The sequence below is a fragment of the Bufo bufo genome, chromosome 5 (genome assembly GCF_905171765.1).
Source record: "Bufo bufo chromosome 5, aBufBuf1.1, whole genome shotgun sequence".
NCBI lineage: Eukaryota > Metazoa > Chordata > Amphibia > Anura > Bufonidae > Bufo > Bufo bufo.
Genome location: NC_053393.1, coordinates 528,127,024 through 528,141,900, shown reverse-complemented (window position 1 = coordinate 528,141,900; position 14,877 = coordinate 528,127,024). Strand labels below are relative to the sequence as shown.

At 43.6% G+C, this 14,877-nt stretch overlaps 1 protein-coding gene across 1 annotated transcript in view; it reads right to left on the bottom strand.

Moving 5' to 3' along the window:
* Positions 1-14,877, bottom strand: part of VPS50 (VPS50 subunit of EARP/GARPII complex) — a 195,183-nt gene that overhangs the window by 35,845 nt on the left and 144,461 nt on the right. The window contains exons 16-17 of the mRNA XM_040431195.1: positions 12,383-12,481; positions 9,574-9,664 (exon numbers count right to left, since the gene is read on the bottom strand). Of these exons, the coding sequence (XP_040287129.1) occupies positions 9,574-9,664; positions 12,383-12,481 (190 nt within the window). The remainder of the gene's footprint in view (positions 1-9,573; positions 9,665-12,382; positions 12,482-14,877) is intronic.

Below are 14,877 nucleotides of genomic sequence, written 5' to 3'. Positions count from 1 at the left end.
ACAGTTTGCACAAGAGCACCTGGATGTTCCACAGCAGTACTGGCAAAATATTCTGTGGACAGATGAAACCAAAGTTGAGTTGTTTGGAAGAAACACACAACACTATGTGTGGAGAAAAAGAGGCACAGCACACCAACATCAAAACCTCATCCCAACTGTGAAGTATGGTGGTGGGGGCATCATGGTTTGGGGCTGCTTTGCTGCGTCAGGGCCTGGACGGATTGCTATCATCGAAGGAAAAATGAATTCCCAAGTTTATCAAGACATTTTGCAGGAAAACTTAAGGCCATCTGTCCACCAGCTGAAGCTCAACAGAAGATGGGTGTTGCAACAGGACAACGACCCAAAGCATAGAAGTAAATCAACAACAGAATGGCTTAAATAGAAGAAAATAAGCCTTCTGGAGTGGCCCAGTCAAAGTCCTGACTAGGGATCGACCGATATTGATATTTTAGGGCCGATACCGATACCGATAATTTGTCAACTTTCAGGCCGATAGCCGATAATTTATACCGATATTCTGGGTATTTTTATTTTTGAGGAAAAAATGGTTTTTTCCTACACAAATCTGCTGAAAATTAATGTTTATTGTTAACGTGTATTATTTTATTTTTTTTGAAAATCTTTTTCATTTATACTTAATATTTTTGTGGGCTTTTTTTTTTACTAACTTTTAGCCCCCTTAGGGACTAGAACCCTTGTCCTATTCACCCTGATAGATCTCTATCAGGGTGAATAAGACCTCACACTGTCCCTGCTGCTCTGTGCTTTGTGCACACAGCAGCATGGAGCTTATCATGGCAGCCAGGGCTTCAATAGCGTCCTGGCTGCCATGGTAACCGATCAGAGCCCCAGGTTTACACTGCTGGGGCTCCGATCGGAGGAGCAGGGGAGAGGGGATCCTGTGGCCACTGCCACTAATGATTAATACTGGGGGGGGGGGGGGCGCACTGCGCCACCAATGTTTTTACTATTGGGATGGGGGTGGGGGGCGCACTGCGCCACCAATGATTAATACTAGGGGGCTTGGGGGGGCGCACTGCGCCACCAATGAAGATGAGTCTTTCATTAATTCATATACAGGAGGCGGGAGCTGGCTGCAGAATCACATCGCCGGCTCCCGACCTCTATGAACGGCAGCTGCGGTCCGCGGTAGTTAACCCCTTAGGTGCCGCGGATCGCAGCTACCGTTCATATGGGTCGGGAGCCGGCTATGTGATTCTGCAGCCAGCTCCCACCTTCTGTATATGAATGAGAGACTTATGTTCATTGGTGGCGCAGTGCGCCCCCCCAAGCCCCCTAGTATTAATCATTGGTGGCGCAGTGCGCCCCCCACCCCCATCCCAATAGTAAAAACATTGGTGGCGCAGTGCGCCCCCCCCCCCCCCCCCAGTATTAATCATTAGTGGCAGTGGCCACAGGATCCCCTCTCCCCTGCTCCTCCGATCGGAGCCCCAGCACTGCGCCACCAATGTTTTTACTATTGGGATGGGGGTGGGGGGCGCACTGCGCCACCAATGATTAATACTAGGGGGCTTGGGGGGGCGCACTGCGCCACCAATGAACATAAGTCTCTCATTCATATACAGAAGGTGGGAGCTGGCTGCAGAATCACATAGCCGGCTCCCGACCCATATGAACGGTAGCTGCGATCCGCGGCACCTAAGGGGTTAACTACCGCGGACCGCAGCTGCCGTTCATAGAGGTCGGGAGCCGGCGATGTGATTCTGCAGCCAGCTCCCGCCTCCTGTATATGAATTAATGAAAGACTCATCTTCATTGGTGGCGCAGCGGCCACAGCCCCTCCCCTCCTCTCGTCTCCTCTCCTGCTATTGGCGGCAACGGCAGCAGCAGCACAGGGGGAGGAGACACTGCTTCCTTCTCCCCTGTGCTGCGGAGGGAACACAGAGAGCGCTGAGAGCAGCGCGTTCTGTGTTCCCAATACGTTATCGGAATATCGGCAAAATAGATGCCGATACCGATAACGTTCAAAATCCTCAATATCGGCCGATAATATCGGCCAAACCGATAATCGGTCGATCCCTAGTCCTGACCTCAACCCGATTGAGATGCTGTGGCATGACCTCAAGAAAGCGATTCACACCAGAGATCCCAAGAATACTGCTGAACTGAAACAGTTCTGTAAAGAGGAATGGTCAAGAATTACTCCTGACCGTTGTGCACGTCTGATCTGCAACTACAGGAAACGTTTGGTTGAAGTTATTGCTGCCAAAGGAGGTTCAACCAGTTATTAAAACCAAGGGTTCACATACTTTTTCCACCTGCACTGTGAATGTTTACATGGTGTGTTCAATAAAAACATGGTAACATTTAATTCTTTGTGTGTTATTAGTTTAAGCAGACTGTGATTGTCTATTGTTGTGACTTAGATGAAGATCAGATCACATTTTATGACCAATTTGTGCAGAAATCCATATAATTCCAAAGGGTTCACATACTTTTTCTTGCAACTGTAGACTGGGTTTCCATCCAGACTGAGATCACCATGCCGTGGTGGATGGGCACAAATAACTTTACCTCAGAATTGTTTTATATAGTGAATATAGCATGAGTTTATATATTATGTGTTATATTCTGTGTTTGAGTGCTGTTGCATTGTTTCAGCCATGGTGACAAGCACTTGATTAGTGACTTAATTTTGCAGGACGTGCTGGCTAATTTTGTCTTTTGTTTTTGCAGTATTATAGTAGTTATATTCTTGTACATAGGAGCAGTATTATAGTAGTTATATTCTTGTACATAGGAGCAGTATTATAGTAGTTATATTCTTGTACATAGGAGCAGTATTATAGTAGTTATATTCTTGTACATAGAAGGCAGTATTATAGTAGTTATATTCTTGTACATAGAAGCAGTATTATAGTACGTATATTCTTGTACATAGGAGGCAGTATTATAGTAGTTATATTCTTGTACATAGGAGCAGTATTATAGTAGTTCTATTCTTGTACATGAGGGCAGTATTATAGTAGTTATATTCTTGTACATAGAAGCAGTATTATAGTAGTTATATTCCTGTACATAGGAGCAGTATTACAGTAGTTATACTCTTGTACATGAGGGCAGTATTATAGTAGTTATATTCTTGTACATAGGAGGCAGTATTATAGTAGTTATATTCTTGTACATAGAAGGCAGTATTATAGTAGTTATATTCTTGTACAGAGGAGCAGTATTATAGTAGTTATATTCTTGTACATAGGAGGCAGTATTATAGTAGTTATATTCTTGTACATAGGAGCAGTATTATAGTAGTTATATTCTTGTACATAGAAGCAGTATTATAGTAGTTATATTCTTGTAAATAGGAGCAGTATAATAGTAGTTATATTCTTGTAAATAGGAGCAGTATTATAGTAGTTATATTCTTGTACAGAGGAGGCAGTATTATAGTAGTTATATTCTTGTACAGAGGAGGCAGTATTATAGTAGTTATATTCTTGTACATAGGAGCAGTATTATAGTAGTTATATTCTTGTACATAGGAGCAGTATTATAGTAGTTATATTCTTGTACATAGGAGCAGTATTATAGTAGTTATATTCTTGTACATAGGAGCAGTATTATAGTAGTTATATTCTTGTACATAGAAGGCAGTATTATAGTAGTTATATTCTTGTACATAGAAGCAGTATTATAGTACGTATATTCTTGTACATAGGAGGCAGTATTATAGTAGTTATATTCTTGTACATAGGAGCAGTATTATAGTAGTTCTATTCTTGTACATGAGGGCAGTATTATAGTAGTTATATTCTTGTACATAGAAGCAGTATTATAGTAGTTATATTCCTGTACATAGGAGCAGTATTACAGTAGTTATACTCTTGTACATGAGGGCAGTATTATAGTAGTTATATTCTTGTACATAGGAGGCAGTATTATAGTAGTTATATTCTTGTACATAGAAGGCAGTATTATAGTAGTTATATTCTTGTACAGAGGAGCAGTATTATAGTAGTTATATTCTTGTACATAGGAGGCAGTATTATAGTAGTTATATTCTTGTACATAGGAGCAGTATTATAGTAGTTATATTCTTGTACATAGAAGCAGTATTATAGTAGTTATATTCTTGTAAATAGGAGCAGTATAATAGTAGTTATATTCTTGTAAATAGGAGCAGTATTATAGTAGTTATATTCTTGTACAGAGGAGGCAGTATTATAGTAGTTATATTCTTGTACAGAGGAGGCAGTATTATAGTAGTTATATTCTTGTACATAGGAGCAGTATTATAGTAGTTATATTCTTGTACATAGAAGCAGTATTATAGTAGTTATATTCTTGTACATAGGAGCAGTATTATAGTAGTTATATTCTTGTACATAGGAGCAGTATTATAGTAGTTATATTCTTGTACATAGGAGCAGTATTATAGTAGTTATATTCTTGTACATAGGAGCAGTATTATAGTAGTTATATTCTTGTACATAGGAGCAGTATTATAGTAGTTATATTCTTGTACATAGGAGCAGTATTATAGTAGTTATATTCTTGTACATAGGAGCAGTATTATAGTAGTTATATTCCTGTACATAGGGGCAGTATTATAGTAGTTATATTCTTGTACATAGGAGGCAGTATTATAGTAGTTATATTCTTGTACATAGGAGCAGTATTATAGTAGTTATATTCATGTACATAGGAGCAGTGTTATAGTAGTTATATTCTTGTATATAGGAGGCAGTATTATAGTAGTTATATTCTTGTACATAGGAGCAGTATTATAGTAGTTATATTCTTGTACATAGGAGGCAGTATTATAGTAGTTATATTCTTGTACATAGGAGGTAGTATTATAGTAGTTATATTCTTGTACATAGGAGCAGTATTATATTAGAGTGGGCAATTATTCTAGTAGTTATATTCTGGTACATGGGATCAGTGTAGTTTGATATGCAGTATAAATTTGCAGCATTTTGTGGTTGTTTCCTCCCGTAAATTACAATAGCTTCTAACATAACCTTTATGGTGATTATGTTAACGACATAATTTATAGTGACTGGATCCATGATGTTTATTTTAATAGGATGAGTGTTGTTTTGCGGCATGTACCAGGATGACAGTGAAGCCTCCATGATCATTTACTGTAATCTCTTTTACCTTTTAAATCAGAGGGACATGAACAATATGATGTAGAAATCATTACTGCACCCATCACTGTGTCAAAAGTGAATAGCCAACTCGGCCATTATTCATTAATATTCTAAGAAAACATTGTTATTTCTTATCCTGAATGTTAATGTATTTTTCAGAATTACTAACTCTCCTAAAAATGTAACAATTGGCCGTCTGCCCAGCAAAATATCCTGCGATTTATAGGAGAGCAGGTGTTCCTGTGAAGTAATGTGAAATAAGCGATTTCTGTAGCCAGAGATGTCGGACAAGTGGCCTGCTTGGGTGAATGTTTCAGTCAAGAAACCTGCAGTTTCATGCGTTTTTTGTAAAACCTTGCTGTGGATACAAAGTTGCCTGAAGGTGGTCACTACTGTAACCTATTCGGCAGGATTTTTACATTCTTCAGGTTGCCTGTTTTTAGTAAATACATAGGGGTATGTAGGTGCAATCATTTGGCAAGGCGTGTAATCTGTGTCTTATAAGGTGTCACTTTCTAACAAAAAATTGTTGAAAACAAGATTTTGACCCTTTCGTTTCTGGACAAGACAAGTGTGAATTCTGCAAATATTAAACTTTTATTTTAGGAGGTAGCGGACCTCGGAACACATCAAATGAAGCGTCCAGCACTGCGCTGTCTCTAGAAAACCACAAGTTTATGATAGCAGCGTGGTAACGCCAACACGTTTCGGGCTACACCGGCTCTTTCTCAAAGCTTTGAGAATGAAAACTATAATAAAGTTCTTTTTTTTTTTTTTTTTTTTTTTCGAGACATGGCTATGCACTTTGTATTTGTGCTCTAACTCGTCCAGGCGACGCCACTCTGCAGGGGATTTCTAAAACAGGTTCTGCTGTAGCTGGTGAGAAGAGCCGCTGGGGTCAAAGGGGATGTCTCACTTCAGTAAGTGGCATCTATCAGGTAGAGAAAGTTAATACAAGGCACTTACTAATGTATTGTTATCACCCATATTGTCTCCTATGCTGGCTGATTCATTTTTCCATCACATTATACACGGCTAGTTTTCACGGTTATGACCACCCTGCAATCCAGCAGCAGTGGTCGTGCTTGCACACTGTAGGGAAAAGTGCCGTCCTATGTGCACTCCCGCGGTCCCAGCCACCAGGTAGGCCGGAGCTTTTTCCTATATAGTGTGCAAGCATGACCACTGCTGCTGGGTTGCAGGGTGGTCGTAACCATGGGCACAATATATGTGTGTATTAGGTGTATAGTGAGATGGAAAAATAAATCCAGACGTTTACTAAAGAATCAATACTTAATATTGTGATTTGTAATATAAGAAAAGTTAACTGCCTGAGAGAAAATCGCTTTTAGGCTATTTTCCGGTATTGAGATCCGTCATAGGGGCTCAATACTGGAAAAAAAACGCTTCAGTTTTGTCCCCATTCATTGTCAATGGGGACAAAGCTGAACTGAACAGAACGGAATGCCCCAAAATGCATTCCGTTTAGTTGCGTTCCCAGACCGGAGAGCAAACCGCAACATGCTGCGGTTTGCTTTCCATCCTGGGATGCGGAGCAAGATGTATCCGGCATGACCCCCAATGCAAGTCAACGGGGACGGATCCGTTTTCTCTAACACAATCTGCCACAATAGAAAACGGATCCGTCCCCCATTGACTTTCAGTGGAGTTCATGACGGATCCGTCTTGGCTATGTTAAAGATAATACAACCGGATCCGATCATGACAAGGCAAGGAGTTGGGTCAACCAGGACAAGGCAAGGAGTTGGGTCAACCAGGACAAGGCAAGGAGTTGGGTCAACCAGGACAAGGCAAGGAGTTGGGTCAACCAGGACAAGGCAAGGAGTTGGGTCAACCAGGACAAGGCAAGGAGTTGGGTCAACCAGGACAAGGCAAGGAGTTGGGTCAACCAGTCACTTTGTTGGCCGGTTAGGCTCTATAGCTGCACGCACAATATCAGCGGCGTACACCTACCATTAGTACAGACCTTGTCCAGTAGCTCCTGATGAAATACAGGGTTCATCACGGTTTTTGAAACGCGTCGAGCGGTGGATCTGAACGGGTCTCTTATTAATACATTTTATTAGCCTAATAGCAAGCATAGCTTGACCTCCGGACACCTATATTAGGGGCTTGTCAAAAGAATATTAAGCCCTGATCCCAAGGGTCTGGGTCCAGGGTTGAGGACTAAAGGCAGCGGCTGACCGTTCATGCTGTAGCCGCTGATATTAGTCCTCAATTGTATGCAAGTAGTACCTTGCCATCTGGTCTGCAATTGCATACCCTGGCAACTTTGTATTAGCCTACACCTGAGCATTTTAGGCAAATGTCAATTGGGCGTTGGTGTTTGGACTAGTATTGCGGAGAACGGCATTTAAATATATAACCGCTCAGCAATATAGCCCACAGTACACTAATTGCACCCTACCCCCAGGTCTCTGCAATAGTTTGCACAACAATTATCACCCGAGTCCTTATCCACTATCAGGACTCCGCTTTATAGGATTGTGTGGTTTGGGGTGGCAACCAATAGGTTGTAAATCCAGCCAGCAGAGGAGACAATACGGACAATCACAATGCATTAGTAAGTGACTTGTATTAACTTTCTCTACATAATAAATGCTATTTGCTTAAGTGAGACAACCCCTTTAAAGATGTTGTGCAAGAATGTGGGGAGGGGGGGGAGGAGCAACTTCCCCCGACCTTCATCTTTTGTCCGGACCAGTAAAGTGAAGCTTACTTACCTGCTTCCCGGCTCTGACTCCCCGCTGCTGCTTCTCTTTCAGGCCTACGATGCTCCACTGGGTTCCCTCGAACATTTGGTTTGATGTCGTCTGCAGCCAATCACTGACTGTGGCGGTGACCGGCTCCCCTTCCGTCATGGCAAATGGTCAGACGATGGATCCAGTCTCTGCCGCAGCCAGTGATTGGCTGTGCCGATGTGAAACCGGATGTTTTCAGAGAGTGAGCCCAGCAGAGCAATGTGCAGGCCGGGAGGAGAAGGAGCGCCGTGAAGCAGGTGTGTAATCTTCCATTTAGAGGTCCGCCCAAGTGAGGGGGTTTGCCAAACCTCCCCCTATTCTTGTACAACCCCCTTAAGTTTTCATAGCTTGGAAAAGACATGGAAAAGCCATAAACATTGAATTTTTTTTAATTTTTTTTTCACAAATTCCTTTTTTAAGCAAAATTACATGAAGGTGCCCGTGAGTGTAAAGCATTGGATATAAATTTGACAATGGGCTGGGCATCAAGTGTACGAGGGTATAAAGTGATATCACAAGTGTGAACAATATCCCAGCTACCAAAGGTGGAAGGCTACTTTCACATCTGCGTTTTCCTTTCCGGTATTGAGATACGGCAGAGGACCTCAAAACCGGAGGAAAACGCTTCCGTTTTGTCCCCATTCATTGTCAATGGGGACAAAACTGAACAAACCGGAACAGAGTGCACCGGAATGAATTCCATTCGGGTTTATTGCGTTCCCATCAGGGACGGATTGGCCATAGACCTTACAGGGAAATTTCCCGGCGGGCCAATGCCTAGGGGGCCGCCTGGGCCCTCCTCCTCGCCAGTGGAAATTTTTGGGGATGTATTTTGTGCTGCTGGCGGTATTTTGTGATGGACTGTGGTATTTGGCTCTGTTGGGGCGGTATAATGTGCCACAATATGGTAGTGCTGCCCCTGCCTTCCATCAATTTGGACCCAACTACAAAACGGGGCCACTTTTAGTATTTTGTTTCCAGGGCCACTTTAAGTTCCCAGTCCCCCCCCTGGTTCCCACGACGGACACAAATCCGTGGACGCAGCGTTTTTTGGTGTGCGGCGTGGGAAACTGAACATGCCGGATCCAGCACCAAAAACCATGTCAGTCAACAGTGGCGGTTGTATTATTCAAACGGATGTGTTTTGCTGTGGTTTTGAGATCCTCTGCCAGATCGCAAAATCGGAAAGGAAGACGCAGATGTGAAAGTAGCCTAAAATGTCCAGAAATCCCTGGTAGTAAAAAGGTTAAAATTCTAAATAAACTTCCCATGTGAATAGTAACATGTGGCACGAGACAGGACTACAGGATCAGACTACACAGGGTTTGTTTGTAGTCTGTAACCGTGGCAACAGCTCCACATAGCAGCGATATATAAACAAAACTAGGATATTTTGAATTAACATTATTATTTCATTTTTTTTTATTGCTTTAAGATAATATTTCTGAGTTTGCCTTCTACGCAAATAGCAGAGGTTTGGTTTCAAGTCACTAGTAAAGACCGACAGGTTTGCATAGGAGCTGTATACCCAAAACAATATTCAAATTTTAATCACCTCTAATTGGAAACTTGCTTTTACGTTTTAATTTTAGATGCACCGGCGCAATAGAAAATGGCTTGCAAAAAAAAGTCTACACGCCCAATTATTGATATTTAAATACCGCAATCACATTTAAACATAAATCACTCACGTGTAACTGTAATATGCTAAAACTGGATTTGACCGGGCAAAGCTCCCAGGTCTCATTTTCGAGGAACATTCGGAGCTCTTCAAGGCGTGTTCTAAAAAAAAATTGTTGAAAAATTGTTGAAAAATAAACAAAACACTAAAAGATACAAAACAGTATAAAAGTTTATGAAGGGCTCGTGCTGCAAGCATAAAATCTTCGGAACGTTGGTACTGTGGATACGGCTCGAAAAGCCTAATGAGCGATTCATGGGGCGCAGCGAGGGTTAAACACTGCAGAGATTTCACATTCGCTGAATGCACTTCACCGGCAAAATGACAATTCATTAACCTTTCCAAACCGGGCACCCGGGAAGCGTTCTGCGCCCCCAGCCTCCTGCGCACACAGTTTTAAGCAAGCATTCTGATTAGGCAGAGAGTTACAGTAAGGGCAAATATAAATATAATCGCCGCTTATCACAGCGCTAAATCAGAAGAGGAAAATCTCCGGCTCGACCACATAATGACGCGCGTTAACGGTGTATTTTTGGTCACACAAAGAGTAGAAATTGTATTTGCCAAAATAAGAAAATCACGTCCCTGAGCCGTCACCGCATGTTAGAAAGAGCCACTTAATGACAAATTCATGAGAAGCGGCCAATTACCTCTAATTATAAGAGAAAACCGTGACGTTTAATAAATTTGATGCAGAACAGTCTGAATAACGGAATAAATTAAAAGAACTCGTCTGGGATTGCAACAGATAAGGCTCCGTTTTTATTTTTCTTCTTCCAGAACCAGCGCCACCCTTGTCCATGGGCTGTGTCTGGTATTGCAGGTCAGGCCCTTTCACCTGCATAGGGACGAGCTGCAAAACCAGACACGGTCTATGGACAAGAGAGGAGCAGTTTCTGGTCCTATCAAACCATTTGGGTTGTGTCATGAAACATATTCTACATTTTTCAAACCAGCCCCTGGATCTGAATACTTTTATAATTGCATGCGATACATTTACATGTAAATTTAGTGTAGTCAGTGAGGTATTCAATAAAATGTATCTGTATAGCGCCACCTGCTGTTTGTTCTTTTCCTTATTTCTTGTTTGTCTCACTGAGGTGGTCGCACGCGCTCAGTTTAAATCTTCGACTGCCACCAGCCATGTGTTCTGTTAGAAGCTGTAACAGTTACAGAGAGGGTGCTGCAGCAGAAATGACGCCCCCCGAGCGGCAGCAGAAATGACGCCCCCCGAGCGGCAGCAGAAATGACGCCCCCCGAACGGCAGCAGAAATGACGCCCCCCGAACGGCAGCAGAAATGACGCCCCCCGAGCGGCAGCAGAAATGACGCCCCCCGAGCGGCAGCAGAAATGACGCCCCCCGAGCGGCAGCAGAAATGACGCCCCCCGAACGGCAGCAGAAATGACGCCCCCCGAGCGGCAGCAGAAATGACGCCCCCCGAGCGGCAGCAGAAATGACGCCCCCCGAGCGGCAGCAGAAATGACGCCCCCCCCGAGCGGCAGCAGAAATGACGCCCCCCCGAGCTGCAGCAGAAATGACGCCCCCTGAGCTGCAGCAGAAATGACGCCCCCCCGGAGCTGCAGCAGAAATGACGCCCCCCCGAGCTGCAGCAGAAATGACGCCCCCTGAGCTGCCAGGCTGAAGATAATCTAGCAGAGCAATTGGAGCAGTGAATTTACAAATCTCTAAACCATGTGAGGCACAGGGCTGGTTCTAGCTTTTTTAGAAAGAGATTGTCATGTCCTATATGATGTCTGATTTTCATGTTTTACATCAATTATGGCAGAACCCATTTAAGACACAGAAGAGATCTGGATAATAAATAATTCTCTTGATATTCAAGGTTAAAGGGGTTATCCCACGATTGATGTAAAAAATGAAAATTAGACTTCATATAGCACATGACGATCACTTTCTAACAAAGCTAGAACCAGCCCTGTACCTCACATGGGTCCAGAGATCTCCACATTCATTGCTCCAATTGCCCTGCTAGCCTGGCAGCTCAGAGGCAAGTCCATTCTGCTGGCTGTAACCTCTAGAGATGAGCAGTGCATAAATAGAAAGAATATGGAAGCCAGTGCAGACCAGAGAACAGAGAACATGCATCCTCTGCCCTGCCAAGGAGAACTTCCCCTGACCACATGGACCAAATTTCAAAGGAGGCTTTTCCTGTGCTTCCCTTCTCTTCTGGAATTCTCTCTCTCTCTCTCCCATCCCTTCCCCAACCCCTTCAAACAGTTACTGAAAACTTTCCAAAAACCGCACAGTCCTCTAAATGACTTTCAGACTGCCTACACCTGACTTGCCTAGAGCCGCTTATTCTGTTGCCTGATCTCTTGTACCTGCTCCCTATTCCTTATAGATTGCAAGCTCCTATGGACAGGGCTTCTACAAAACGGATTATACTAATTGCATCACAAAGATAGAGTGGTCACACAAATCCTATACATTGACTCTCATTGGGAAACTACAACTGATAGGCCATCAGTATCCGAGTGGCGGGGGTTCAACACCCGAGACCCCCGCCGACAGCACCGTACATTGTATAGTGGCTGTACTTGGTATTGCAGTTCAGTCTCATTCACGAGCTGCTCCCAGGCCACGTGATCGATGAACGTGTCATCACTGGCCTAGGTAAAGTAGAAAAGGGGCCGGGGCGCTCACGCAGCTGATCGGCAGGGGTTCCGGGTATCAGACCAGAGGATAGGTCATCAGTAAAGAAAATTCTCGGAAAACCCCTTTAATTCAATTCGAGACAGCAAAAAAAGGTTTGTACCAAAGGTAGGTGTATATAAAGTATCGGGATTATGTCACTTACCTGTGATAATTCTTAAAATAGTTCACACTCTGCTTCCTAATGGATTCTTGCAGGACCTCAGATTTGCTGCCACAGAACTCCTCCCCGACCTGCATAAGCCTGGATGGGGGACACAAGGACAACATGTCAGCAATCATTTGCCATGCAGAATATGTGTTAATGAGATTTGCTTTAGTCCATATTGTTGGCAATAATGTTCAATTAATACGATACATTTTCATACTAGTAAAAACTTACTTCATGGTCTAAGATAATGAAGTACCATAGTTAATGCCATTAGGCCTGCTGGCCTAGGGAACAGTCTGGAACCTTGGTGGTCTAAAGTCAAAGAGGAGGTGGTAATTATATACCCTGGTGGTCTAGGGTAGAGAAGGTGTTAAAATCTGGTTGTCAGTGCCAGAAGGGTGACTGATATTTTATTCCCTAGTGGTCGAGGGTAAATTTTATTCTATGGTGGTCTAGTGTAAAATAGGGGGATAAAACCTGGTGGTCAAGGGTATATTAGGGTTTTAATAGCTGGTGGTCTAGGGTATATTAGGGTTTTAATAACTGGTGGTCTAGGGTATATTAGGGTTTTAATAGCTGGTGGTCTAGGGTATATTAGGGTGTTAAGATTGTATTCCCTGGTGGTCTAGTGTTAAACAGGGTGTTAATACCTGGTTGTCTAGGGAATGTTAGGAGGTTAACATTTCATTCCATTTCCATATTGCTCTAGTGTAAAGTAGGAAGTTAATATCTGGTGGTCTAGGTCATATTAGTGGTTAATATTTTGTTCCCTGGTGGTCTAGTGTAATATAAGGTTTTAATACCTAGTGATCTAGAATATATTAGGGGGTTACTATTATATTTCCTGGTGGTCTAGTGTAAAATAGGGTGTTAATACCTGGTGGCCTAGAGTATACTAGGTGTTAATATTTTGTTCCCTGGGGGTCTAATGTAGTTTGGGGAACAGCCCAGGACCTATGGTCTACTTAACCTGCCATTGATTCTACAACAGGATCACATATTCACTCCCTTAAAGGCCATGTACACCTTCAGAGGCTTTTTTTTTATGATCGCATGTTACTTAATTTTGGGCTAAAAATTATTTTTTCAAATGGTCTTTATTAAAAATATTGAGCCGTTCTGTCACAAATGGTTAATAATCAGATACTTCAGTGTCCGGAAGACAAAACAGCAGGAAGAGATTGCACAGAATACTGCGCCTGTGGAGAGGAACGCCATGATCCCCTACGTTTATATACCACATGTTCATATGGGATTATGGATTTACCAGTGCCTTCCATTGAGTGACGGATGGACATCTATCTCCCGTCCATCGTAGAGAAATTGCCTTTCGTGCCAAAAATAATGACTCGCGCAGAAATATTCTGATGTAATGAGAATATATGGATTCATCTAGAATACCAAAAAGGCATAGGTTTGGGGGGGGGGGGGGGTCATAAAGTGGGAGATTTACCAAGTTAGAGAGAAAATGAGTAATCTCTTCCCAAAACAATAAAAAAAAAAAATGGCAGGCCCATATCAAATGCCAAATATCCGCACCATCCCTGACATCACAATGAGAAAGTCGACCCATCTTATGTAAATGAGAAGGCGATGGTGTATAATATATAATTGAATAAACCTATTGTTAATTCCAGGAGAGACATTAGAAAGGTGATTCCAATAGATCAGAGATATTGTCATGTGAAAGATCAGGGATCATGGCTTTCTATTCATCGAAAACCGCCAGCTGTAGTTTAGTATTAAGCAAGTGGGTCTATATAGTGGATATATATAGAGATCGAAAAACTCCAATGAGAGGGTAATTGGAGATAGTCACTGGGGTCCCAGGGAATTGTGCATTAAAGGGAACCCGTCACCTGGATTTTGGGTATGGAGCTGAGGACATGGGTTGCTAGATGGCCGCTAGCACAGAGTACCGTCCCCGAGAAGAGTACCGTCCCCGAGAAGAGTACCGTCCCCGAGAAGAGTACCGTCCCCGAGAAGAGTACCGTCCCCGAGAAGAGTCCCGTCCCCGAGAAGAGTCCCGTCCCCGAGAAGAGTCCCGTCCCCGTGAAGAGTCCCGTCCCCGAGAAGAGTCCCGTCCCCGAGAAGAGTACCGTCCCCGAGAAGAGTACCGTCCCCGAGAAGAGTACCGTCCCCGAGAAGAGTACCGTCCCCGAGATGAGTCCCGTCCCCGAGATGAGTCCCGTCCCCGAGATGAGTCCCGTCCCCGAGATGAGTCCCGTCCCCGAGATGAGTCCCGTCCCCGAGATGAGTCCCGTCCCCGAGATGAGTCCCGTCCCCGAGATGAGTCCCGTCCCCGAGATGAGTCCCGTCCCCGAGATGAGTCCCGTCCCCGAGATGAGTCCCGTCCCCGAGATGAGTCCCGTCCCCGAGATGAGTCCCGTCCCCGAGATGAGTCCCGTCCCCGAGAGGAGTCCCGTCCCCGAGATGAGTCCCGTCCCCGAGATGAGTCCCGTCCCCGAGATGAGTCAGGGATAGGACTC